Here is a 27,711-nt window from a genome sequence, read left to right as displayed (position 1 = left end):
AATAGTTCTACAGGGAAATTCCATTGTCTAAGATAAAGCTTTTCTGGTCTTCCCAGTAACCTTTTAATTAAGGGTTAATTCAGACATATTTTGAGCTTCCCTGGTGGCTCAGATGGTAAAGTATCTGCCTGCAAGGCGGGAAACCCAGGTTCAATCCCTGGGTCTGGAAGATCCCCTAGAGAAGGGAATGGCAAGCCACTCTAATATTCTTGCCTGGAGAATCCCATGGACAAAGGAGCCTGGAGGTCTATAGTGCATGGGTTGCAAAGAGTTGGACACAACTGCTCAGTTGACTGCTCAGCTGCTCAGCAGCTGACACTTAACACTTTCAGACATATTTTATTAACTTCCTGTGTTATTTTCTTTTTTTTCTTTTATTTTTTATTTATTTATTTTATATTGTAGTGGTTTTTGCCATACATTGACATGAATTAGCCATGTATTTACATGTGTTCCCCATCCCGATCCCCCCTCCTGCCTGTGTTATTTTCTAACATGAGGTTCTGAGGTTAAAAAAAAAAAAAGATGTTCTTTTTACTGGTTCATCTTTTAGCAGTACTGTACTATGTCAGTTACAAAGAACATGTTAATAAAAAGTATAACTTTGCAATTTGAAGCTCTTGTTTATCAGAGAGAGCCCACGTTTTTAGTCTTTGACCTTCATGATGTTCATCCACAAAAGTCTCCAATTAAAAATGGTCTAATATGAAAACAGAAGAGGTTACTCTTTACTGACCTTTGGGCAGTGGTCATGCACTCTTAAAAAACCTGGTCTATAGATCTGTACTGATAGAACCAGAAAAATTATTTTCATTGAACAAAGAAAAGACATTATAAAATTTAGGTATACTAGGTATAAAAATTATGTAAACTGAAATGGATTTTAAATACAAGAAGCAAAAACTACTATCAATTTTAGAATTTTATGTGGATCAAGAATAAGAGATACTCAGTTCAGTTCAGTTGCTCAGTCGTGTCCGACTCTTTTTGAGACCCCATGAACCGCAGCACGCCAGGCCTCCCTGTCCATCACCAACTCCCGGAGTCCACCCAAAACCATGTCCATTGTGTCGGTGATGCCATCCAACCATCTCATCCTATGTCGTCCCCTTCTACTCCTGTCCTCAATCTTTCCCAGCATCAGGGTCTTTTCAAATGAGTCAGCTCTCTGCATCAGGTGGCCAAAGTATTGGAGTTTCAGCTTCAACATCAGTCCCTCCAATGAACACGCAGGACTGATCTCCTTTAGGATTGACTGGTTGGATCTCCTTGCAGTCCAAGGGACTCTCAAGAGTCTTCTCCAACACCACAGTTCAAAAGCATCAATTCTTCAGTGTTCAGCTTTCTTCACAGTCCAATTCTCACATCCATACATGATCACTGGAAAAACCATTGCCTTGACTAGATGGACCTTTGTTGGCAAAGTAATGTCTCTGCTTTTAAATATGCTATCTAGGTTGGGCATAACTTTCCTTCCGAAGAGTATGCGTCTTTTAATTTCATGGCTGCGATCACCATCTGCAGTGATTTTGGAGCCCCCCAAAATAAAGTCTGACACGGTTTCCACTGTCTCCCCATCTATTTCCCATGAAGTGATGGGATCAGATGCCATGATCTTAGTTTTCTGAATGTTGAGCTTTAAGCCAACTTTTTCACTCTCCTCTTTCACTTTCATCAAGAGGCTCTTTAGTTCTTCACTTTCTGCCATAAGGGTGGTGTCATCTGCATATCTGAGGTTATTGATATTTCTCCCGGCAATCTTGATTCCAGATTGTGCTTCTTCCAGACCAGCGTTTCTCATGATGTACTCTGCTTTTAAGTTAAATAAACAGGGTGATAATATACAGCCTTGATGTACTCCTTTTCCTATTTGGAACCAGTCTGCTGTTCCATGTCCAGTTCTAACTGTTGCTTCCTGACCTGCACACAGGTTTCTCAAGAGGCAGGTCAGGTGGTCTGGTATTCCCATCTCTTTCAGAATTTTCCACAGTGTATTGTGATCCAACAGTCAAAGGCCTTGGCATAGTCAATAAAGCAGAAATAGATGTTTTTCTGGAACTCTCTTGCTTTTTCGATGATCCAGCGGATGTTGGCAATTTGATCTCTGGTTCCTCTGCCTTTTCTAAAACCAGCTTGACCATCTGGAAGTTCAAGGTTCACATATTGCTGAAGCCTGGCTTGGAGAATTTTGAGCATTACTTTACTAGGGTGTGAGATGAGTGCAACTGTGCAGTAGTTTAAGCATGCTTTGGCATTACCTTTCTTTGGGATTAGAATGAAAACAGACCTTTTCCAGTCCTGTGGCCACTGCTGAGTTTTCCAAATTTGCTGGCATATTGAGTGCAGCACTTTCACAGCATCATGTTTTAGAATTTGAAATAGCTCAACTGGAATTCCATCACCTCCACTAGCTTTGTTCAAAGTGATGCTTCCTAAGGCCCACCTGACTTCACATTCCAGGGGTCCGGCTCTAGGTAAGCGGGAGAGATCACACCTTTGTGATTATCTGGGTCATGAAGATCTTTTCTGTACAGTTCTGTGTATTCTTGCCACCTCTTCTTAATATCTTCTGCTTCTGTTAGCTCCATACCATTTCTGTCCTTTATTGAGCCCATCTTTGCATGAAATATTCCCTTGGTATCTTTAATTTTCCTGAAGAGATCTCTAGTCTTTCCTGTTCTATTGTTTTCTTCTATTTCTTTGCATTGATCGCTGAGGAAGGCTTTCTTATCTCTCCTTGCTATTCTTTGGAACTCTGCATTCAAATGGGTATATCTTTCTTTTTCTCCCATGCTTCTCGCTTCTCTTCTTTTCACAGCTATTTGTAAGGCCTCCTCAGACAGCCTTTTTGCTTTTTTTGCATTTCTTTTTCTTGGGGATGGTCTTGCTCCCTGTCTCCTGTACAATGTCACGAACCTCCATCCATAGTTCATCAGGCACTCTATCAGATCTAGTCCCTTAAATATATTTCTCACTTCCACTGTATTGGTCATAAGGGATTTGATTTATGTCATACCTGAATGGTCTACTGGTTTTCCCCTCTTTCTTCAATTTAAGTCTGAATTTGGCAATAAGGAGTTCATGATCTGAGCCACAGTCTGCTCCCGGTGTTGTTTTTGCTGACTGTATAGAGCTTCTCTGTCTTTGGCTGTAAAGGATATAATCAATCTGATTTTGGTGTTGACCATCTGGTGATGTCCATGTGTTGTTGGAAGAAGGTGTTCGCTATGACCAGTGCGTTCTCTTGGCAGATCTCTGTTAGCCTTTGCCCTGCTTCATTCTGTACTCCAAGGCCAAATTTGCCCATTACTCCAGGTGTTTCTTGACTTCCTACTTTTGCATTCCAGTCCCCTATAGATAAAAATGACATCTTTTTTGGGTGTTAGTTCTAGCAGGTCTTGTAGGTCTTCATAGCACCGTTCAACTTCAGCTTCTTTAGCATTACTGGTCAGGGCATAGACTTGGATTACCGTTTGAACGGTTTGCCTTGGAAACGAAGAGATCATTCTGTCGTTTTTGAGATTGCATCCAAGTACTGCATTTTGGACTCTTTTGGTGACTATGATGGCTACTCCATTTCTTCTAAGGGATTCCTGCCCACAGTAGTAGATATAATGGTCATCTGAGTTAAATTCACCCATTCCAGTCCATTTTAGTTCGCTGATTCCTAGAATGTCGATGTTCACTGTGACATCTCCTGTTTGACCACTTCCAATTTGCCATGATTCATGGACCTAACATTCCAGGTTCCTATGCAATATTGCTCTTTACAGCATTGAATCTTGCTTCTATCACCAGTCCCATCCACAACTGGGTGTTGTTTTTGCTTTGGCTCCATCCCTTCATTCTTTCTGGAGTTATTTCTCCACTGATCTCCAGTAGCATATTGGGCACCTACTGACTTGGGGAGTTCATCTCTCAAATGTCCTATCTTTTTGCCTTTTCATACTGTTCATGGGGTTTTTGAGGCAAGAATACTGAAGTAGTTTGCCATTCCATTCCACATAATAAGAGATATTATGGGATTTTAAAAATGTTTATCAGTCTATTTTTAAAATTTCACCTAAAGGTGATAACATGACCAGGGGAAGTACAAATAAAATTTGTGCAATTCTGACACAATTACCAAAATTAACATCCTTTCCTCAATATAGACTCATGCAAAAAACAGAAAATAATTAAGTGAATGTCAATAAATACACACCTGTCAATTTCTGTAGCTGGTAATAGAGCAAATTAAAAGGACCAGTATATGGAATGGCTTGGGTCTGTTTTACAGTGCTCATGGCCAAGTCAGTATAATCTGGAGAGGAAATTAAAATAAATATGCTGTAAAAAAACAATACTAGTTCCACAAAACACAATTTGCAAAAACAGATCGGGAGTAAAGGAAAGAGAAGTAAAAGCAAAGTAAACAAGAACACATTTTTCAAGCTAACAAGGTGCTCTGCAATTGGTCCCCATTCTATATCGTTCCCCTTACCCCCTCCCCTCACCCGACCCCCCCCACCCAGACCCCCACCCCAGCCAACAGTTAACTTGTGCTCCAGAAGGCACTCTCATTTCCGGAAACACATCAGGTCGCTAAACAACTCCAAGTCAGTAGGCCAGCTGTGTTCTGCCATCTTTTCTGGTTAGCAATCCTTCACCACCTGGCATAAAAGCCAACTGGTTTACAAAGCTTTTCACAACTCTTCTAGGCCCATTCTCTCCTCACATACTCATGCACTCTGTAGGTCCTGGGTCAGTACTGTCATTAGCTCTTCACAACATGCTTTCCCTTAACAGAGAGCTTTTTGAGGCCTGGGACGGTGTGTTTCAACACATCTCAAGTCTTCCAGTACCTGGCACAATGTCTGGCATAGAGTAAGACCTCACCAATTGTTAAGGGAACAAGTTATATTTCTACTGTGTGATGGTCTGAAAGCTGACAGTTGGCTCATCTCACAGCTGTATCCTAAATATTGCTGTTATTTCTTATTCCTTGCTAAATCATTTTTACTAGTGTCATATAAATAGAATTGAGCACAGTTATTTACTTGAAGATAATACCATAGTTGGGGCTTCCCAAGTGGTGCTAGTGGTAAAGAATACATTGCCTGCCAATGCAGGAGGTGTAAGAGACGCAGGTTTGATCCCTGGTTCAGGAAGATCCCCTGGAGGCGGGCATGGCAACCCACTCCATTCTTCCATTCCCTGAAGAATCTCATGGACAGAGGAGCCTGGCGGGCTACCATCCATAGGGTTGAAAGAGTCAGACATGACTGAAGCGACTTAGCACGCATGCACAAATACCATAGTTACTGCACAAGTAAGGATGGCTTACATTTGCATGGGCTTAAACACAAGGCTCAGCAAGCAACTTAACACTACAGGTCATAAAAATCAAAAAGTTTACGTGGAGAGTCTAACATCATTTCAGGAAATGAAGGTACCAGTACTTCATGTGAAATGTAGAAGACAGGCTTGAGAAGCATCAGCAGTAGCCAACTGGTCTTACAGAAGAGCTTATGTTTCCAATTAAGAAAAAAGTTGTTTAAACATTTTAATAGTTCAAGGAAGATTTTTTTCAAATAACGTTAACTAGATTATTAAGTTTTGACTATTTGTACTCTGTTATTAGATTGTTACTTAAAATTTGGCCACTAGGTAAGAGTTCTTCAGATTTTCTTTTTTTCTTATAGATTTTTAAAAAATATATAATTTTAGTTAATTAATTATTTTGGCTGCAAGGCATGTGGATCTCAGTTCCCTGACCAGGGATTGAACCTGAGCCCTCTGCAGTGGAAGCAGGAAGTCTTAACTACTGAATCACCAGGGAAGTCCCAGATTTTTTTAATCTACTAAAATCAAATTACATTCGACATTTAATAGTGTACTTACTGGAGAGGTCACAAGGAGAAAGTATGTGATAATTAAAGTTTCTTTTAACAAGTATTCCTGAGACCCGCTGGCCCTGTTCTGGTTTTTTGTCTGCTAAAAAGCCCATGACCTATTTTAAAAAAGAAGAAAAAGAGCCCAAAACAATTTGAACAGAACAGAATCTTGTGAAACACAATTAACAATTCAGGGACTCAATCATAATGATGACCATTTGAACCTTTCCATTAAACTATCCCCTGGAAAGTTCTGTGAACAGTGAGATTCAGGAGTCAATACAACAGTTGGCTCTACTTTGCAAGAAAAGCCTTACATCCTAATTTCTGCAAATTTTCCTCAATTTGACTGGAAGAAATGATATTTATCAAATGGCTTCCTGGAATTTGGCTCATGTACTAAAAGAATTCTGTCAAGTTACTCATTAACAATCTTGATATTTAAAGCTTCAGACAGATCACAAAAAAGCTCCCATTACCAGTATCTTAAAAAGACTTTTGATGAACAGGAGGTAAAAATGCAGACTTCTTAACAGCATCCCACTAAAATTCCAGGTGAAAAATTTTTTTCTCAAGTATTTCTTCTTTAAATTGTGAAAATCTTACATTTCATCAAAAATGATTAACTCTTGAAAAGACAAATTTTTATAAATTCCATCGTATCCACAGACATTATGTTTAGACATGGGCCTATCTTCAGTTTCTTAGGGAGAATGCCAGGAGGCAGACAGAATACTGTATTGGATGTAGTAAAAAAGAGTAGTGGAAAAAACAAAACAGTAATGGACATTTGTTTACTGTCTGATATAGGTATGAAAAGTAAGTTGGGAATGTGGATTAAAAGCTATGAAACTCAAAATCTAATTTATTTGAAAATTTTCCATATGAAAAAACATACTAGTGGAAATAGAAAAATCCTAAAAACACAAGGATAAAGTCTTATAGTATTAACATACTGAGTAGACAGAAATCATCGTTGAGCACATTATTTTGATTCAATTAAGAGCTTGATTTTCTTAATATACATTTCCCTAAAGGGATTATGAACTATTAGGAATGGATAGGATTAAAAACCATAACCTTTTACCTTGGCTAGTTTTTCTCCCCTGAAGTTCAAGGTCACTGCTTCTGTATTCCGAGGATTATGAACCTCTATGTGAACTTCATCATTATCTTCATATTCTCGAATCAGGGCTGCTTTCAATCTGGCCATTTCATTCTGTTCTCCATGGACTAAAATCTACAAAGCATAAATTTTAAAAGAGCATAGGGAAGCATCCTTAGTTCAGGTTAGTGTTGGCCTTTATCTGAATTAGTTATTGTATGAAATGGAGATATACTTGAAGTCACTGAACTTTACTACGTTTAAGGATCCCCAGTCAATCAAACATGTATGAGGTTTTCATTCTATTTGGCTTATTTCAAGAGGGATTAAAGAAATCTCTTTTCCATTCCAGTATTTGCCATTAGCAAGATACACAACTTTATGGAAGCTGACTTTTTCTAGGAAGGGGCTGGACAAGGTGACTTCTGTAGTCTCTCCCCACTTTAAATGTACATGGTTCTTGCATGCAACTACTGCTACTCCTACTGTCTCAGAAAACACACAGAGTTTTCTTCAGGTTTCTTAATATAAGACCATCAAAAGAAGCTTTTTATGGAAAAAAATAACTTCTGATGCTTTCTTCTGTTTCTTAAAGTAATGCCATACAAAACATTTCACAACCAAATGAAATGATGTTTCAGAGAGGTATTTACAAGTATTGCATTAGCTAACAGTCTTTCTAATTGACTTTCATAACCTATATTTTACAAGACAGATCATTCTTTTTTTCCTAATGTTCTTCTTTTTTAAAATATTTATTTGGCTGCGCTGGGTCTTAGTTGTGGCATGTGGAATCTAGTTCCTTGACCAGTGATCGAACCCAGGTGCTCTGCATTGCGGGTGTAGCGTCTTAGCCGTGGGACCACCAGGAAAGCCCCAAGACAGATCATTTCTAACCTACAGACTACTGGTAGATGATGTCTTGCCGGGGCTAACAGAAGCTTGCCCAGTGTCACTACAGGCAGAGGCACATGGCCTGGAGATGATGAGCCCCAGCTCTAGGGCCTGGCTGCTATACCACAAATCCTGGCACTGCCACTTGCTAGCTGTGTAACTTTGGGCAAATTATTTAACATCTCGTTGCCTTGTCTACAGAGCCATTGCTGGTTGTGAGGAGTAAGCAAGCTGATATATATAAAACACTAGCACGGCGCTTGGCACACAGTAAACAGTCAGTAAATGCCAGCTGTTGTTTACTGCTACCGCTGGTACTTTTATTATTTTATTGTGTGGGCAGACTTGGCTGACTTGGCTGCTGGAGGAGGGTAAACATCAAATCCAATTCAGGGATTTAAACTGACAGCAGAGCTAGACTCTGGAGAGCAACACAATGGGACTGAGGATGAGGGGGTGATTCCAGAGAGGAAGTGCAACACAGCTTTTCCTCCGTGGCTTTAAAATCTGGGAGAATATCTGTAAACCACATACATTATTAGACACCCATGAACGGCCTACACTTAACTAATATAAAGCCAGGTAGGAGAGGGACTTTTTCCACCAGAGAATCTGCTCATGAAGGGGCAGCAGTAACCATTAGGACTATTTGCTAGAAAGAACTAAAAAAGGAACAACATGGGACACAAAATGCTCAGCATCCTTGGTCACCAGGGAAACGAAAATCAAAACTACACAGAGATGCTGCTTCGTCCTTATTAGCATGGTAATGATTCTAAAAAGGAAAATAACAAGCTGACAAGAATATGGAGAACTGGAACCCTTGTGCATTGCCGTGGGAATGTAAAATGGTATATAACTGCTGTGGAAAACAGCTTGCTGATCCTCAAAAGTTAAACATAGAATTAGCCCATGATCCAGCAAATCCACTCCTCGGTATATACCCAAAAGGACTGAGAAAAAGGACTCAAACAGATACTTACATGCCAGTGTTCATGGCAGCATTATTTACAATAGTGGAAATGTAAACACTAATTATAAAAGGTGGAAACAACCCAAGTGTCCATCAACAGATGAATAAACCAAACACAGTATATACATGCAATGGAATATTATTCAAACCATAAAAAGGAATGGAGTTTTGATATATGCTACACTCAGAGAGGGTACTTCATCCATTTCCTCATCTTTCATCTTACATTCTGTAAGTGCTCCTCTAAGTTAAGAAACTTTTTTCTAGTTTAACTCTCTCCAGCCCCACCAAAATATAAGTTACCATCAAAATTACATAAAACTTAAGGAGCTGTGCAATATATTTCATATCTAACTACATCATTAACTCTTACTATGATGGCTTGCCTCTCTCCTCTCTTCACATTAAGAGGCATTTCCTATATGCCAGGCACCGTGTTACATGCTTTAAATATATATTCTCTCATTTAGTTTTCATAAGAACTTTAAGAGGTGGTACTATCCCCATTTATAGATGAGCTAAGGAAAGGTTAAGCCACTTGCCCAGGGCTACAGGGCAAGTAAGGGAAGGAGATGGGATTCAAAGCAGTCACATTGCGAGGTCAGTGCTCTTAAGTTACTGGGGAGACAGCAGAAAAAAAATTGAAAGGAAGCTGAGTTGATAGATATGAGCCAGAGATCCCACGTAAAATGGAGAAAATGAAAGTGCACAGCTTGCCTAACTCAAAGGGAAGTGGTGAAGGTCAGATCTAAGGGCATGAGAGGCCTGTGACGAGAGCACTACTGTCAGGGTGGGGCTGCTCTCAGGACCAGCTGCTGCTGGGCCAGCCTCTTCCTGAGCCTTTAATGCTAAAATCAAACGCAAACACTAACCACATGAGGCGGCTTCAAAGCACGAATAAATTCACTGGTTTGCTGGTAATCTGTGTGCGCAGAGAAAGAGATGTAATCAACAGACATTTTCAGAGGTAACTTCTGCCCGGACATGGTAGTGATTTCTTCTGGTTCAGACATGATATGCTGTTATAAACAAAGAAAAGTAAACAAAACACATAAACTCTCTAATTAGAAAACAAAAGGTATGTTTTCTACTTTTTCACCTAGCCATAAACTCATGCTAATTTAGGACCTTTAGCACAAAGAGCATCCTAATACTATTGATTCAGTCAATACCAAATACTTATTTTCTCAATCAAGCAAACGCTTAATCTGGAAAATAAGCAGATTAACAAAAATTCAGTGTATCTGGAGTCCTATAAGGGAGAATTTTAACTTGTGGTTGGAAAAGCACACTTGTATCCCCAACCATCTGCCCTGGAAAGTCCCTTTCCGGGTGAGAGATCTGTATAAATGACCGAAGTATTTCTACTCTGAAATCTATGTCAGATACACAGCCAACACTAAATGACTAGCAGAATAAGGTAAAGTAATAAAAATGATCAGAGCTGGGAATCATAATGTATTTAAAAAATAAAACAGAAGTTATCAATAAGAGAATGTGATGCAGGAATGTTCAGAATCTCAAGCTTTGCACATCAGTGTCTACATCTCTCACAGTTAATATCAACCATTTAAAAAAATTTATTATTCATCTTTGGCTGTGCTGGGTCTTCGCTGCTGCATGGGCTTTTCTCCAGTTTCGGGGAGCAGGGAATACTCTAGTTGCAGTGCGCAGGCTTCTCAATGTGACGGCTCCTCTTGTTGCCGAGCACAGGCTCTAGGGCACGTGGGCTCAGTCGTTGTGGCTCCTGGCTCTATAGCACAGGCCCAATAGCTGTGGCGCAAGGGCGTAGTTGCTCTGTGGCATGTGGGATTCTCCAGGATCAGGAATCAAACCGCTGTCTCCTGCATTGGCAGGCGGATTCTTTACCACTGAACCACTAGAGAAGCCCTCAAATATTTTATATTAAGAGGAAGGTGGGCACTCAACTGAAACACATTCTCCAACTTTTCTTTTTAATTCTCCAACTTTTCAAGAGAACACTTGCTAATAAGCTTTTCTTCATCAGATGAGGATATCCATGTGTTTGTCTCAAATAGATTCCCTTCCACATTTTTTTTTTTTTTTTTTACTGTAACTAGATGAGCACTTCTCAAGCTTTCACATGCTTATCCATCACCTGGATCTCATTCGTCAACCGTAAGATCAGCTCCAGCTGCCTACTGCCATCCTCATTTTAAAAAATCAAGACCTATGTCATTTAAAGAACTACTTCAATGGAGAAACCTGGGAGGACAGCGCCACCTCTGCAGCCTTGATTAGGAAGTGCCCAACAATCTCAGGCTCTGACTGACCTTGGCAAGTGTGCCTTCTACACAGTAGCCGGCTATGATGACGCCGTTCCTCTTATCAGTACACCAGCTTTCAAAGAGCTCTCTGGATAAGCCACTTTGCATCATGCCTGGGGAGGCCATGACCACGCTGGGACCAATGTCATCAAAATGATCCATGCTCTGAGAGAGGAAAGGAAATGATAACAGCATGTTAAGATAAAGCATTCCTTATTTGTAAAGAACACCAAAAAGTGATGTAAAAAGGTTAATCACGTGATCGGAAGGGCCTTGACAAAACTAGCAAACATTTTAAGTCCCTGAACAGTTTATTTAGGCTGAGAATGAAAGGAAAACAAAATGATAAAAAAAGCCATTAGTTCACACTGACCTTCAAAACCTTCTGTAGGTAACTAAAAAATCATTAGGACCATTTTTAGTGCCTAGCAGACAGGCAGAGTCAATGGAAGGAAGAGTCAAATGGGTTTATATCTATCCAAGACAGATGAAAGAATTTCCCCAAAGATTCACAATGGCTTTGCACACTTCATCAGTATTCTGAGTTGGCCTGGAAATCTAAGTTTAACATTGTTTCTAGGGAAAACATGGATCTAATTCCTAAGCAATTAACCTAAAAAATACTTTGTGAACAGAACCTATTAATAATTGTAAGACCACTTATAACTTGAATTATTTAGGGTATTATGTTATTATGATTAGAGTATTAGTTCAAATGAAACTTTTTATTTAAATGAAAGGAAATTAGGTTTTACTGAATACTCTAGAAAAATAAACATGAAAATTTTCACATATGGAATCTGCAGTGCTAATCAAAAAGATGATTAGGTTTGAGTAGGAACAGAAAAAATATATAGCAGATATTTTTCTCATCAGGGCCTTTTAAATCCAAGTTATTTAGCAATAGTAAATATTGAGAACATGTAGAGGCTTGGAACAAATGGCAATATTTATATGTTTAAGCCAAAAGGAATGCCAGTTGCTAAGTTTTTGACATCCCTCAGAAAAGTGATGCCTCCTTCAGGAAATGGTAAGACTTCAGCATGGAGTCAACCAGAGGATCAATGGCAGGCATCTCCCACTGCTAATGACTTACTTGAGTATTATTCATCCTTCTTTCTTCCACAAGCACTCACCTTCAGGTTACTAATATGTTTGAAAACAAAGGGATTATTGATGTTGATCTGTTTGCGGATTTTGTCATTCATGGCGTTCACATATGTCTGGTACACTGCCATACACTTCTTGGCCAAAGACGATGCGTAGTATATTGGAATATCATGGAGCTCTGGGTGATTCTGCCAGTACTCATCTAGAAAGATTTTACAAGAAACACATTTTATTTTTAATGTGAGGTGGTGGTTTAGTTGCTAAGTTGTGTCCAACTCTTGCGACCCCATGGACTGTAGCCTGCCAGGCTTCACTGTCCATGGGATTCTCCAGGCAAGAACACTGGAGTGGGTTGCCATTTCCTTCTCTCCTTAATGTGGGGTAAATAGCTCAAATAATAAATGATACACACAAGCAGTTTTTTAAAAAATTCAGAAAAGAAATAAAGCACAAAACTATAAAGAAAAAAAACTATAAAGAGGTTAAGAAAAATTAAATTAAAAATTTTCTAAAATTGGTCCTAACTCAAGCTTATAAAACCAGAACTTCTTCCCTTCTTTTTTTAAATGACAGTATAGTTAATTGGAGAAAGCAATGGCAACCCACTCCTGTATTCTTGCCTGGAAAATCCCATGGATGGAGGAGCCTGGTAGGCTGCAGTCCACGGGGTCGCTAAGAGTCGGACGTGACTGAGCGACTTCACTTTCACTACACTTTCATAGTTAATTGAGAACATTGTGTTAGTTTCTGGTGTATGGCAAAGTGATTCAGTTACACAGATTCTTTTCCACTCTAGTTTATCACAAGATACTGAACGCGGTTCCCCTGTGCGACACAGTAAAGCTTTGCTGTTTATCTATTTTATACACAGTAGTTTGTACCTGATAGTCCCAAAGGCCCCAATTATCCCCTCTGCCCCACCCTTCTCGCTTTAGTAACTTTAAGTCTTCTGTCCCTGAGTCTGTTTCTGTTTTGGAAATAAGTTCATTTGTATCATATTATAGATTCCACATATAAGAGATAACATATATTTACCTTTCTCTGTCTGACTTACTTCACTTAGTATGATCATCTCTAGGTCTATATATATTAGGAAGCTGAGGCTAAAAAGGCTGAAAACTGTGGCCATTTTTTTTTTAACTTGATTTATAAGTGAAAATTCTATGTAAGGACTGGGACTTTTCCTGTCACGTGTGTTACATTTCTTGCTTTGCCCTCTGGTTTAACTTCATATTCTCTTAGATACGATTAGAATTTTTAACGGTGTCGATGCTTTCATATATACTCTTATGATTTCTCAAATACCTTCCAAAGTATACTATATCCGAAGATCACATCACAGCCTGCTATTTTTTGTGTGTACTTTTATGAGAAAATTTTAAGTGTTAAAAAAAAGATGAATAACTTGCCCAGAATCATATGGTTAGATCATGGGTGAGATCTGAAACCAGCGGTTGGCAAGGTCATCCTCTCTATTATAGAACAGTACAGGGAGAATTTAAGGGACAAGGAACAAGGGCATAGAGCAGTCTTCGTTCATAAAAGGACTCACAATATACTTAATAGTAGGGTTGTCAGACAACAGCAGCAAATGCTCAATTAAACTTTAATTTCAGACAAATAAAAGATTTTTAGTATAATAACATTAAATAATATAATTATACTAAAAAATATTTTGTCTGAAATATTTGCTATAGCAAACATATTATTTATTTGAAATTAAAATTTAACTGGTGTCCTGTATTTTTATTTACTAAATCTGGCAACCAGATGATGGTGACAACCTGGTTTTACATCTTCATTTCTTCTACTCCTCTCATTACTTTGCTATGGAGACTTTTCATTTTGAGACTTCTATAAGGACAAATGTGACATACAGTAGGAAAGGAGAACCAAGAGAAAAAGGACTGGCTTAGGCTTTAGAAAATTTAGCTTCTACTAAGTCCTTCAGTTGTGTCCAACTCTTTGCGACCTCTTGGGAGTATACAGCCCACCAGGCTCCTCTGTCCATGGGATTCTCCAGGCAAGACTACTGGAGTGGGTTGCCATGCCCTCCTCCAGGGGATCTTCCCAACCCAGGGACTGAACCCACGCCTCTTCTGTCTCCTGCATTGGCAGGTGGGTTCTTTATTTACCACTAACGCCACCTGGGAAGCCCTGTTTCTCTCAGAGATTTGCTTTTGATCTGAGGTCATTTAGTCTTTCCCCTTATTGCCCTTTTCAGTGTAACAGGGATTCCATTTATCCCTATCATCATACAGATGGAAGAACTGAGAGGGAGAGCTCAAGATCATTTCTAGTCCTTCACGTTGAAGCCATATATGTACAAAGCGCTTACCAGTTATTCTTAAAGAAGAATGCATTCCCCAGAAAAGAATCACAGAATGTTAAAAAGGGTTGCTAAATATAGATATATGCAAAAAGTGACACCCACTGTTCCTCTTATTACAAAAAGTTATACATACTCATTAAAGTATTTGAAAAATGGAGAAAAGCAGGAAAAAGAAATCATCCACTTTCTCACTATCCAGATTTAGTATCTGGATATCTTTCCAGTCATTTGTGTATTTTGTACCTAACCAGGGTCAGAGTTCACAGTTTTGAACCCTACTTTTTTGGTCCACTTAATATATTATGTAAAAATATGTATTAATTCATCTGAAACATGATTTTTTTCCTAGAGTGTGATATTTATTGACATAATATTTCATTAGAAATATTTAGAATTATGAAATCTCTTACAGAATTTTCAATGTATTTATTTCTCAGAGGTTGAACTGCTGGGTCCAAGGGCAGGGGATTTTTAAGATGCTGCCTGTTCACCATTTATATTCCCAGCAGCACTGGTAGACAGTCGCTGTGTCTCTGGGCTCTTACTAGCACCAATTCCCTCGTCTTAAATACAGAAATCAAAGCCCAGAGGGTAGAGTGACCTATCCAAGGACATGCAGTGATCTTGTTCTAACAGCACTGTAGGATTTTGAGAATCTCCCGAATAAAAAGGAAAAGGCGTACCTAAAATCAAGAGGAGCTCCTGCGCCCGTCCGAGAGCAAAGACGGGAATGAGGCCCCGGCCTCCTCTGTTCACAATATCATGGACGGTGTTACAGAACCTTGCCTCTCGCTCCTCTCGCTTCTCATGGATATGGGTCCCGTAAGTAGATTCCTAAACAACATGTGAGAAGGGTGAGACCAAGGCTGGTGAGTCTCAAAGAATACAAAAGATAAATATCAATCATAGAAGCAAAGTGACCTATGTCTCTATTAATATGCCATTTACTTGAACATGTACTATTAAAACACTAATTGGAAAGAAGAGTGAATAAAAATGTTAGAATTCAGGTCTGGCTAAGGGAAAAAATAAGGAAATAGTTCAAAAATGTACCTTCCCTGCTCAAGATAATTTTAGGATGCTTCTTTCAGCACTGGCCGCCCCCCAAGAGCTTATCGGAAGTACCAGAGCCCTAGCCCAGCCACAGTCAGAATCTGTATTTCTATAGCATTACCAGATGACTCATAAACACATTAAAATTTGAGAGGTACTGCTCTACAGTACCAGATATAATGAAAATAACTTTTTCTCCTGAGAATTAAAAAAAAACCCAACTTCCCTTAATTTAAGGTCAGTTTACATGCTGAATATAACCATGAGTTAAGCCAAATTGAGTTCACTGACAATACATTGCATATGGACAGCAATATACACCAGTCCCTCACGCTTGGGTAGCTGGGGGATGCTGTGGGTGGTGAGGGGGAAACAGACAGCACTTCCACCAGTATTCTTATATAAACCATAGGACCAATGCACATTTATTAACTTGCTCCTCACCAATCATCCCCTCCCCACCAAAGCTTCTGTACAGTTAATTTTATTATTATTCTCCTGAAAATTGCAACCTAGTAGGAAGCTAAGACATACAAATAAAGTTAGCAGGTGCTAGAGGCCAGAAGACAGTCACCACGGCAAAGAGAGTGGGGCAATGCCATTCTACACAACCTTTAAGATGTTCTACATATTTGGAGTAATTAACCTAACCAAGAATATTTCAGAGACAGAATATCCGTTCCGATATTCAGTTCAGTTCAGTCGCTCAGTCGTGTCCGACTCATTGCAACCCCATGAATCGCAGCATGCCAGGCCTCCCTGTCCGTCACCAACTCCCGGAGTTTACTCAAACCCATGTCCATCGAGTCGGTGATGCCATCCAGCCATCTCATCCTCTGTCGTCCTCTTCTCCGCCTGCCCCCAATTCCTCCCAGGATCAGGGTCTTTTCCAATCGGTCAACTCTTCGCATCAGGTGGCCAAAGTACTGGAGTATCAGCTTCAGCATCAGTTCTTCCAATGAACATCCAGGACTGATCTCCTTTAGGATGGACTGGTTGGATCTCCTTGCAGTCCAAGGGACTCTCAAGAGTCTTCTCCAACACCACAGTTCAAAAGCATCAATTTTTCAGCACTCAGCTTTCTTCACAGTCCAACTCTCACGTCCATACATGACCACTGGAAAAACGATTCCCTTGACTAGATGGACCTTTGTTGGCAAAGTAATGTCTCTGCTTTTTAATATGCTATCTAGGTTGGGCATAACTTTCCTTCCAAGGAGTATGCGTCTTTTAATTTCATGGTTGCAATCACCATCTGCAGTGATTTTGGAGTCCCCCAAAATAAAGTCAGCCACTGTTTCCACTGTCTCCCCATCTATTTCCCATGAAGTGATGGGACCAGTGCCACAATCTTAGTTTTCTGAATGTTGAGCTTTAAGCCAACTTTTTCACTCTCCTCTTTCACTTTCATCAAGAGGCTCTTTAGTTCTTCTTCACTTTCTGCCATAAGGGTGGTGTCATCTGCATATCTGAGGTTATTGATATTTCTCCCGGCAATCTTGATTCCAGATTGTGCTTCTTCCAGACCAGCGTTTCTCGTGATGTACTCTGCTTTTAAGTTAAATAAACAGGGTGACAATATACAGCCTTGACATATTCCTTTTCCTATTTGGAACCAGTCTGTTGTTCCATGTCCAGTTCTAACTGTTGCTTCCTGACCTGCACACAGGTTTCTCAAGAGGCAGGTCAGGTGGTCTGGTATTCCCATCTCTTTCAGAATTTTCCACAGTTTATTGTCATCCAACAGTCAAAGGCTTTGGCATAGTCAATAAAGCAGAAATACATGTCTTTCTGGAACTCTCTTGTTTTTTCGATGATCCAGCGGATATTGGCAATTTGATCTCTGGTTCCTCTGCCTTTTCTAAATCCAGCTTGAACATCTGGAAGTTCAAGGTTCATGTATTGCTAAAGCCTGGCTTGGAGAATTTTGAGCATTACTTTACTAGCGTGTGAGATGAGTGGAACTGTGCGGTAGTTTGAGCATTTTTTGGCATTGCCTTTCTTTGGGATTGGAATGAAAACGGACCTTTTCCAGTCCTGTGGCCACTGCTGAGTTTTCCAAATTTGCTGGCATATTGAGTGCAGCGCTTTCACAGCATCATCTTTCAGGATTTGAAATAGCTCAACTGGAATTCCATCACCTCCACTAGCTTTGTTCGTAGTGATGCTTTCTAAGGCCCACTTCACTTCACATTCCAGGATGTCTGGCTCTAGGTGAGTGATCACACCATTGTGATTATCTGGGTCGTGAAGATCTTTTCTGTACAGTTCTTCTGTGTATTCTTGCCACCTCTTCTTAATATCTTCTGCTTCTGTTAGGTCCATACCATTTCTGATATTAGACTAGCTAATATATTTAACAGGAAGTGGGGTTGCACTACAAAAAGAGGCCAAAAAATTTTTGCACTAACAAACTAGACATATTTATATCTGATCACAGATATGAAAATGACATCATGTCATTTTTTCCCGGAAAAAGTCCTGCTTACAATACACTAATTACAATACAGGGCACTAATACTTACAATGATAAGAATATCGGGTTTAATGTTAGGAATTTCAGCTGCCATTAAGTGTCTATCTTCTTGTCTTGAGAAATCACCTGTGTATAAAAGCTGAGAAAAGGAGAAAGTTAGAAATTAGAAAAGTTAGAAAGTTAGAATTCTCGAATGCTTCATTTTACTCTGAATATATTTCACTCAAAAATTCTTGAAAATGAAGTGCAATAGAAAAAATAGCCTACATTTTTAATGAAATGTAGATGCACTGCTTGTGTCTAATTCAAAATGTGTAACTTAACTCAGTCATAAACCATCTCAAGTTTCAATTATTCAATCTAACTAATGGGAATAATATAATCCCAGAATTAGCCCACAAAGATAACCTTGAGATGTACTCTCAGTATCTTAAGAGAAAAAGGGCATGATGATCAGGAAAGAACTCTTTACTTTTTTGAGATGTTTATTATACTCTTCTTAACCATGATACAGAAAGTACTAACACAGAGGTAGGAACAATGGTATTTACAAGGCAAAAGTTTCGGCTTAATTTTACCTTGTTTCAGTGTTTGCACACTTTGCGAGCCTTAGGTAATATTCTTCAGTACCACTCGGTGGCGTAAGCCCTGCACTGATTTCCTATGGGCAGGAAATTTCCAAGTTAGAGCGTACCTTCACGCCTGCGATCTCGATCATGAACATGGCAGCTCCCAGAACATGGCCGGCGTGGTAACACCAAAACTTGATTCCTGCAACTTCCTTCACTTCATGAAAATTGATGGTTTCAATTTTGTCCATGCTTTCTTCCAAATCTGTCTCAGTATACAGCATGTCGTCTGCTGATATGTTACTAAATTTTTAAAGATGCCAACACAAAAAAATTAAGGGTAAGATTTTTATAAGTCTTTAAACTCAAAGAAATTGTCTGTGGATGACATAGCCACATATTTCTTAAAATCATATTGTAGGTGTTATGCTATTTCTAATCTCTTGGACCTTTTGTATATCTTTTTACTCTGCTATTATGAGAAAAATGCTTAGTGTATATAAAGCATGATTTCAAGCAAAGCACACACACTAAATTAAGACAAAGTACTCTTTAGGATAGTACTTCTCAACCTTTTTTCCTACCCCCAACATCTCCTGTGAGATAAAGGCATTCACACACATTGAATCACAGCAGTTTTCCCCACCTGTGATATGAAAAGGCTTGTCTAGAAAGTATAACAAGTTTTCTCTGGAAAATTATGCTAACATACTTTGTTGGGGGTTAAGGATACAGTCTGAAGCCAGACTGATTGGATCTGAATTCCAGTTTTGTCTCTTACTGTGACCATCATAGGTAAATTACTTAACCTCTCTGTGCCTCAGTCTGAAAAGTGAAGTTAAGTGAAGGTGTTAGATAGTCATGTCCAACTCTTTGCAACCCCATGGACTGCAGCCCGTCAGGCTCCTCTGTCCATGGAATTTTCTAGGTGAGAATACTGCAGTGGGTAGCCATGCCCTTCTCCAGTAGATCTTCCCAACCCAGGGATTGAACCTGGGTCTCCTGCATTGCAGGCAGATTCTTTACCATTTGAGCCACCAGAGAAACCCGTGCCTCAGTCTAATCATCTGTAAAATGGGATTTATGCAGAGTCTGCATCACAAGGCTGACATGAAGATGAAAGGAGTTAACATATGTCAAGAACTGAGGGCTATGCCTGGCATATGGTGAGCTTCATTTAAGTGTTAACCAGTGTAATCATTACCAAGGATACTCTTCCATTCTTCTATATGTTTATAGAATAGCAAACTGCATCTTAGCTACCCTAGGAATATATATATGAAACAGTAAGCCTTTGAAGGTTCATCATTTGTGCTATACTTATCACAAGAAGGCTCCAAACTTTCTGGAAAAGGAGCAGATTTTCCTCTTGCAGCTGGAAAAAGCTTCCCCAGGGAACCTTTTCACTTCAGACAGTCAATTTGCTTTGATCAAATCACCCAAAAAAAGATTTCAGTACATAGCACTGTATAATGTATTCTGCTTTAAATTTTAATAAAATTATGAAATTCCATATATAGAATATTGCTATCATACCTTATAACTCACCTAAATTTCAAAGACTTAAAAGGATGCAACAGCTACATAAAGCCTTTCTGCCAAGGAGGTGCTGGGGACTGAATGATTAAATGAATGATACCCTTGTGAATAAGAAGAAAATGTCTCATTTCAAAACACAAAATGGTCTATATCATGAACTGTATGTATCGGGTAGAACCAAGTGCATGTATAAATCTATTAAGGTAATTTACCTAACTTTGACATAATCTGAAAGAAGCCATCTATAAATAGCTTTTGTAGCATGAGTCATAAATGTTCTTCCTTTGAAACTTGTCTTCTGTAGAAACCAGGGCAAAGCTCCACAGTGATCCAAATGGAAACTTTAAAAAAAAGAAAAAAGAGCTTCTGTCAATTCTTAAAATATTATATATCATATACTTTAGGTACAGAAGAGTTCTATGTAACAATTAGATACTTTCAGTACACCCAGAGTAGGTATGTGCAGAGGGAAGGAATAATGTATTTAGTTCTAGCATAAGAAAAACAAATTAAAAGTATTTCTCTCAAAATACAGCCAAGCCTATTCTCAGAAGTCAAAATTATAACGAGCGCTTTAGTGGTAATAAAGTTGAAACCCATCACGGTTTACATATGAAGTTCCCACAGAACAGTGTGACAACACAGTTGTTGTTCGGTCGCTCAGCTGTGTCCAACTCTTTGTGACCCCACGGACTGAAGCACGGCAGGCTTCCCTCCCCTTTACTATCTTCCTGAGCCTGCTCAAACTCATGTCTATTGAGTCGGTGATGCCATCCAACCATCTCATCCTCTGTCCTCCCCTTCTCCTCCTGCCCTCAATCTTTCCCAGCATTAAGGCCTTGTCCAATGAGTCAGCTCTTTGCCTCAGGTGCCCAAAGTATTGGAGCTTCAGCTTCAGCATCAGTCCTTCCAATGAATATTCGGGCAACACAGCAGTCTCAGGGACATTCTGTGAAAGGGCTTTCTGAGTCTCCAGTTTTACAATGATCAAGGCCTATGTTACCTCGTCCCTCCTCCTCATTCACTCGAGATAAGCGAAAGGAAGTTTTCTGTCATAAACTTCTCTCACCTGTGATGACAAAATGGCATGCTGTCTTAGATGTTTGCAATATAATTCCCAGTAGAAAATATTTTTAAAACACTAGAATCTTAAAATATGGTAAAGAATGATCTTTATAGTAAAAGTCCTTGAAAAACAATGCCCTTAATAAAAATTAAAACAAAAAAGAAAAACAAACAAACAAAAAAAAAAACCTTACTGACTAATTAGTAGGAGATCAATCTCAGCTGGGTCAATCAAATCGATATAAGGAAGAGCATCCATTCCTTCCAGGCCAGGGTGGATCCCACAGTCCAGCTGAAAAACATGGGAAAAGAGATCACAGTCTTCTCCACATTTTATTCAAATTCAGTCAACAAATAGACATCATAACTGACCCATCATGCCATACACAATCAGGAAAGATTCTATATGTTTGGAATGCAATTCTTATTAAATGGGCAAATATGCAATTAACAATTCTAACTTCCCAAATTTAAATACAGCTCATATTTAGAGTCACAGGACACAAAATCCAAGAAATCTTCTTTCCAGTTACTTTTAGTAGGCACTCTAATAATGAATGAACACTTTTGCAAGAACTTTAATATGAGAAATGGCTAGCATTTTTAAAGTTTATAGATTAACTACTACCAGATGTGACTATCATGAGACGGCAATGATTAGAAAAACAGGAAACTTCTCTGATCAGGACAATTTAAGTATTAGAAGACAAGTCTTCAGAGCCAGTCATTCCTGGATTATATCCTCATTTGGGGGGGTGTTTCTATCAAATTAATGCAGTAAATGATTAAAAAGAGTGTGTCTGCCATGTGCCTGTTCTTTTAAGAGTGGGAGAAAAGGAGGAGTGAGACCAAGAGACCCTGATGAGCCTCTGCACCGCCTTCCTAACGAGGACCCCAGAGACCATTCTTCCAGTTCCCCCAGCTCTCAGCTAAGCAAACGGGATGGGAGGGGGCCTGACTTGCCCAAGGCCAGGCACCCTGGTGCTAACTTAGGCACCTCGGCTACCGCACTAGGGCCTGGCCTACTGTCCCACTGCCCAGGAGGAGGCTGGAGTTCTGCATGTGTTCAGGAGGCCAGTTCCCTGGGGTCTCCCACTGGGGGTGGGGCAGACATGTGGGCAGACCTTCAGGAAAGAGGGACTTGGAAGAATTTTAGATTAGGAGATCCAGTTGACAGTTTTACAATCTTTAGTTCCTCAGTTTAATATTATGTCAATGCCAAGTGGAAGTATACTCATTTTCCACATTAACATTTTACAGACACATATACTAACCATGACATTATCATGGGGGCAAAACAGTTAACTGCCGAATCGAATAAAACTACTGAACCAGAACAGACCTGGCACTCAATGCAGACACACTGTTAACCTGACTATTCTGTGCTGAGCTGCTCAATCCTGGCCAACTTTTTTTGACCCCAAGGACTGTAGCTCGCCAGGCTCCTCTGTCCATGGGGATCCTCCAGGCAAGAATACCGGAGTGGGTAGCCACTCCCTTCTTCAGGGCATCTTCCCAACCCTGGGATCGAACCCAGGTCTCCCACATTACAGGCAGATGTTTTACCAGCTGAGTTACCAGGGAAGCCCAAGGGTACCCGAGGGGGTTGCCATGCCCTCCTCCAGGGGATCATCCCATCCCAGGGATCGAACCCAGGTCACCCGCATTGCAGGTGGATTCTTTACCATCTGAGCCACTTACCATTATTTTCCTCCCTTTGAACTCCAGAATAATACATGATCTTCCCACTTCCTGCCCAGCTCCACTGTAAACATTCAAAGGAAAAAATAAAAATGATTAAAAAGCCATCAAAATGAAGCCAAATAAATTCAAACTTTTTTTTACAACTTAAACTATGTTCCATCTGATGACAACACTAACTTGAGGCAGATGAGTTCCACAAAACTACAAAGACAGGGAAGAACAGCGTCAATGTGGGAAAAAAATGAAAAGTGGCCTCTGAGAGGTCAGACTGAGAGGACAAAGGTTAAATCTAACCTTCTGAATGTTAGGGTTAAAATGATGATGTATTTAAAATGTAAACTAGTAGTGACTCAGATGATTTAATTAGACTTTTAGAATCAGCACTTAAGTAAAAACCCATAAGCAGTTAAAAATTCTTTCATTTTAAGATGATAATACACATTTACCAAATGGCTTAAATACTTATTCATACATGTGAATCTCATTCCTTTTTCTACTTTGTTATTTCACTTAAAACAAATTTCCTTTCTTCAGAACAAACAGCCTTTCTTTCCAATTATCACAAGGCTTTAAGCCTCACCAGTCTAACCCCTCGCCTTCTTTGATGCCTTATCCCAACCATTGTAGCTTATGATTCACCCACTTATTTAACATCAAGCCGTTTTTTGGCTGCACTGTGGGGCGTGTGGGATCTTAGTTCCCTGACCAGGGATTGAACCTAGGACTTCAGCAGTGAAAGCAGTCTTAGCCACTGGACTGCCAAGGAACTCCCTCAAGCAGTTTCTATTTGCCAAGCAGTGTAGATAAGCACCTAGCATATGGAAAGGCCTAATACCAGGACCCTGGCTCCAAGAACAGATAGGCTCCAGGACTGACATGAGATGGATGCATCCTCAGACCGAGATCCTACTCCAGAGCAGGATGCAGACAAAGAAAATCAGACAACCACAGAGCTACCATGAGCCCCTGGCCTGCCACTTTAATTGGCCCTCTGTGCTCCCTCTTGAGTATCCCTCCAGTTTTTGGTGCAGTTTTTCCTACAGTTGTTGGTATAGTAACTATTTCAAACTTTCTCCCCTTTCCTAAATTTTCCCATGCTCTATCCTACTTGAGTCATGGGCTGTCTGTATCAAAAAATTACTGAGTTTGTCGGTTCCCTCAGCTTGCCAATGGACTCACATCCTTCTCCTCTTCCACTTCTCCTGGAACAGAGAACAGATCTCTCTCTGTAAGGTTAACCTTTTCACCATGGTTCTACACTCTGCCTTCTCCCTCCCTTCCTCTGAGGTACTGACCCCTGCTACATCACTGGCTTTCCCCTTGCTATCCTCTTTGACATCTGCATTTAAACATGCCAGTCATCCCTGTCCCCAGATGAAAATCCCTTAATTCTAATCTCTAGTCTCCCTGTCTGCTTACTAAAGGTTGCATACATTGAATTCTGGCTTTTTACCAACCATCCCTCTGAAACTCCCTGAAAAACAGCTCTGTGTTGCTAAGTGCAAAGAGCCCTTCTCAGTTCCTATCTCACTCTTCTCCAGGCGGCACGTCATCTGTCCTATTCCATCCCTCTCTGAGCCTGGTTTCTTTGACGTCATGCTCTCATCCTGTCCTGCTGGTTTCCTCCTTAGTTTCCTTCATGCAGCTGCCTCTACCCATCTTTCAAAAGCTGTTATTCCAAGGGTTCTCTCCTCGGCTCCTTTCTCAGTCTTTCTGATCTTCATCCTCACATCTTTAACACATTGAGGACTTCCAATTCTCTATTTGTAGTCCAAATACAGATATTTGTTCTCCTGAACCCCAGACCTCTAACAGTCACCTGGTTTTGGTCTCTCTCCTGGGACATCTCACAGGTGCCTAATATTCAAATATGCCAAACAAGTCTGCACTTCAAGTCCCTAGTCCTCTTCTTTCTCGAACACTCTGCCCTGATATTGACATAATTGGCTCCTGTGTATCATTTGGGTCTCAGTTCAAATTCCTCATTTGCTCTTCAGACCACTCTATCGTAACACTTATTACTACATGATGTCATTATTATCTTCTTATTTATGGCTTATTTCTCACTATTAAAGTGAAAGCTCCATAATAGCATAGACGTCTATTTCATTCACTGCTATACAGTAAGGCGCCTGACATGCAAGAAATCTCAAGAAAAACTTCCTGAATGAGTAAAAACTCCCAAATTAGGAAACTTGGGAACATTACATTAAATTAAAGAAGCCAGTTTCAAAAGATTACATGTTGCAACCCATTTATATGAAATGTCCACAACAGGGTAATCTGCAGAGACAGAAAGGAGATTAACGGTGGCTGAGGACTGGGCAGGTTGGAGGGCAATGATACAGGGTTTCTTTCTGGAATGATGAAAATGTCCTGGATTAGACAGTGGTGATAATTATAAAACTCTGTATAGATTAAAAACTGTTTAACTGTACACTTTAAATGAGTGTGCTGATGTGATTTCAATCTCAATAAGGCTGTTATAAAATAATTTAAAACTCCCAAATTTATTCCAGACCTACCCCATCTCAGGTACTCCTGGAGTAGCACCACCACTTACCAATTATCCTACCTGGGAACTGGAGTTATCCTAACTCTCCTCTCTGCCCTGCCTTCCCTTCCAACATCTGCCTCTTCTAACGTATCTGATCACTGACAAAGCTCTAAAGCTTTCACTTCTTTACTCTCTCAGGGCTCTCTTTCCAACCCACTGCTGCTCATTTCACTCATTTCAAGATCTCATTGCTTATCACTTGGTTTGTTTCGATCTCATCCTACTGGATTCTCTCCACTTGATCCACCTTTTTTTTTTTTTTTTTGGCCACACCACGTGGCATGAGGGATCTTAGTTCCCTGACCAGGGATCAAACCTGCATCCCCCACAGTGGCAGCTCAGAGTCTTAACCCCTGGACCACCAGGGAAGTCCCTTATTACACCTTTAATTCATCTGTGCCACTGCTGCCAGAGGCATCTTTGATCTTCCTAAAGCATAATTTCCACCACATCCCATCCTTGCTTAAGAACCTTCCTTGGCTCCCTATAACTGGCAATAAAGACTCCAAATCCTTGGTATGTATGTATCCAAGGTCCTTCATAAGCTGGACTCTGAGAGCCTCTACCGTCTCATCTGCTATCTTTTAGCTGCACCCATAGGGAGACTGGCCATAGAGAGACCTCTCATTTTCACATGTGCCACTTCCTCAGCCTGCAACATCCCTGCCCCCATGCTTTGGCTATCTTTGATTTCTAGTCAATCTCTAGGACTCAGCTCAGTGTCCTGATTTCCAGGGCGCAGGATGGCATTGTCTTCTCACTGGAAGCCCACTCTGCACACTCTCAGGGCCTTAGTGCAATGCCTGTGTGTCCTCTTACAGTGGTCACAACTCACTGAGCTGTGGACTGGATTGGACCGTATTTCAGGTCTGACTCCAAAGCAATTGGCTGCGGTTATTCCAAACTCTCTCTCCAGCACTTTTCATTTGGCACTGCAATTCCCATCAAAAGGGTGAATTCAGTTAACTCAGCCCCATCTTATTTGTATCCCTAGTGCCTAGTGTGCTGCTTGACACTCGCTCAGAGTTTGCTGAACACAAGAAGAGACGACAGGTGTGAAGTGAGCGGCAGGCAAACTTGTGTTCCATCCCCAGTAGGTGCTCAAGGAGTTATTGAATGAACAAGTGAAGGAGATACTTTCTACCTTTGGAAAAATGCACGTGTTCACTTGGTGCTAACTCATGTCTAACAATAAACATGTTTGTGAATTCAAACTGCACAGTTAGGCAAGTTCTCATTTCTCTAAGCAGCATTCCAGGTCCATAAGGTGCTTCTCTGACAGAAGGCCATTTCCAATGAAAGACAAGCCCTCTCACGGTCAATCAACGGCTGAGATATTGTCCTAACATTTCTGCCTTTTCATATCTCCCACTTTCTACCTTCCCTATTCCGGGAGAGTTTGAGCTCTGAATGGAACTCACAAGTTCCCTAATGTATTTCCCCTTTCACATTTCGGCAAATATGAGTCCTGGAGGTTAATAAGGCACAAGTTTAGTTCTTCCTCGCTCTGTCACAGCCTTATCCAGTTATCATCTCACCCTGCTATCCCCAGCATCCTTGGTTCCCTCACGAGTCGCCCCTCTTGGGCGTATACGAAAGCGCCCTGCGATCCCACCATAGGCCCTTTTTCCACCCCCTCGGCCCCCAAACCCAACATCCTATCCTCCCTTGAAACTGAAGAAAAAGCAAAATCCTATTCAACCTAGCAGGCCCCTTCCGATTCATAGTTCTTCAAACCGCTGCAGCCGCAGAGGCCTTGCCCGCAGCTGCGAGCCAGGGGCAGGCTGCCGAGGCAAGCGGGCCTGGGGCGGGGGGCTACTGAGGCCAACCATCGGGTTCCCCTCCTCGCCTCACAGTCACGGCTTCAGTCCCTCTCAGGTCCCTTACAGGGGTCGGATCAGCAGCTGGTCACTCTCCTCTGCAGGAATCGCGGACATCTCAGAAGTCCAAAAGGGAATGAAGAACAACAGGTCGCGGGAGTCTTTCTAAACTAGAAGAAAAGACACAGAGACCCTAAGACGGAAGAGCCACCCCCGCTCCATCCCACGAGAGCACAACTTCCGGCATCTCGGCGCCCGAGACACTAGGATCCTCCCTCCGACTTCCTGTCGCAGAACCCAACTTGGAAGGCTCCTCCCCGCCCAGGCTTCCCGGGACCTGGGGCGGGGTC

At 40.6% G+C, this 27,711-nt stretch overlaps 1 protein-coding gene across 3 annotated transcripts in view; it reads right to left on the bottom strand.

Annotated features, from left to right (window-relative positions):
* The window catches only part of CPSF3 (cleavage and polyadenylation specific factor 3), a 34,799-nt gene extending 7,092 nt beyond the window's left edge, over window positions 1-27,707 (bottom strand). Inside the window, exons 1-13 of one of the 3 annotated variants that reach the window (XM_043917031.1) lie at window positions 27,429-27,707; window positions 22,982-23,045; window positions 21,475-21,572; window positions 20,428-20,556; window positions 18,802-18,979; window positions 18,157-18,246; window positions 15,262-15,412; window positions 12,273-12,448; window positions 11,143-11,301; window positions 9,721-9,867; window positions 6,964-7,116; window positions 5,884-5,992; window positions 4,205-4,303 (exon numbers count right to left, since the gene is read on the bottom strand). In XM_043917031.1, coding sequence (XP_043772966.1) covers window positions 4,205-4,303; window positions 5,884-5,992; window positions 6,964-7,116; window positions 9,721-9,867; window positions 11,143-11,301; window positions 12,273-12,448; window positions 15,262-15,412; window positions 18,157-18,246; window positions 18,802-18,979; window positions 20,428-20,556; window positions 21,475-21,572; window positions 22,982-23,045; window positions 27,429-27,478 — 1,603 coding nt within the window. In that variant the 5' untranslated portion in view covers window positions 27,479-27,707. Of the gene's footprint in view, window positions 1-4,204; window positions 4,304-5,883; window positions 5,993-6,963; window positions 7,117-9,720; window positions 9,868-11,142; window positions 11,302-12,272; window positions 12,449-15,261; window positions 15,413-18,156; window positions 18,247-18,801; window positions 18,980-20,427; window positions 20,557-21,474; window positions 21,573-22,981; window positions 23,046-27,390; window positions 27,409-27,428 lie in introns of those variants that run through there. The other 2 variants (XM_043917032.1, XM_043917033.1) reach the window with 2 other exon arrangements.
* Between the last annotated feature and the right edge of the window lie 4 nt (window positions 27,708-27,711).

Source organism: Cervus elaphus, chromosome 11 (genome assembly GCF_910594005.1).
Source record: "Cervus elaphus chromosome 11, mCerEla1.1, whole genome shotgun sequence".
Lineage (NCBI taxonomy): Eukaryota > Metazoa > Chordata > Mammalia > Artiodactyla > Cervidae > Cervus > Cervus elaphus.
This window is presented reverse-complemented; position numbering and strand designations above follow the sequence as displayed.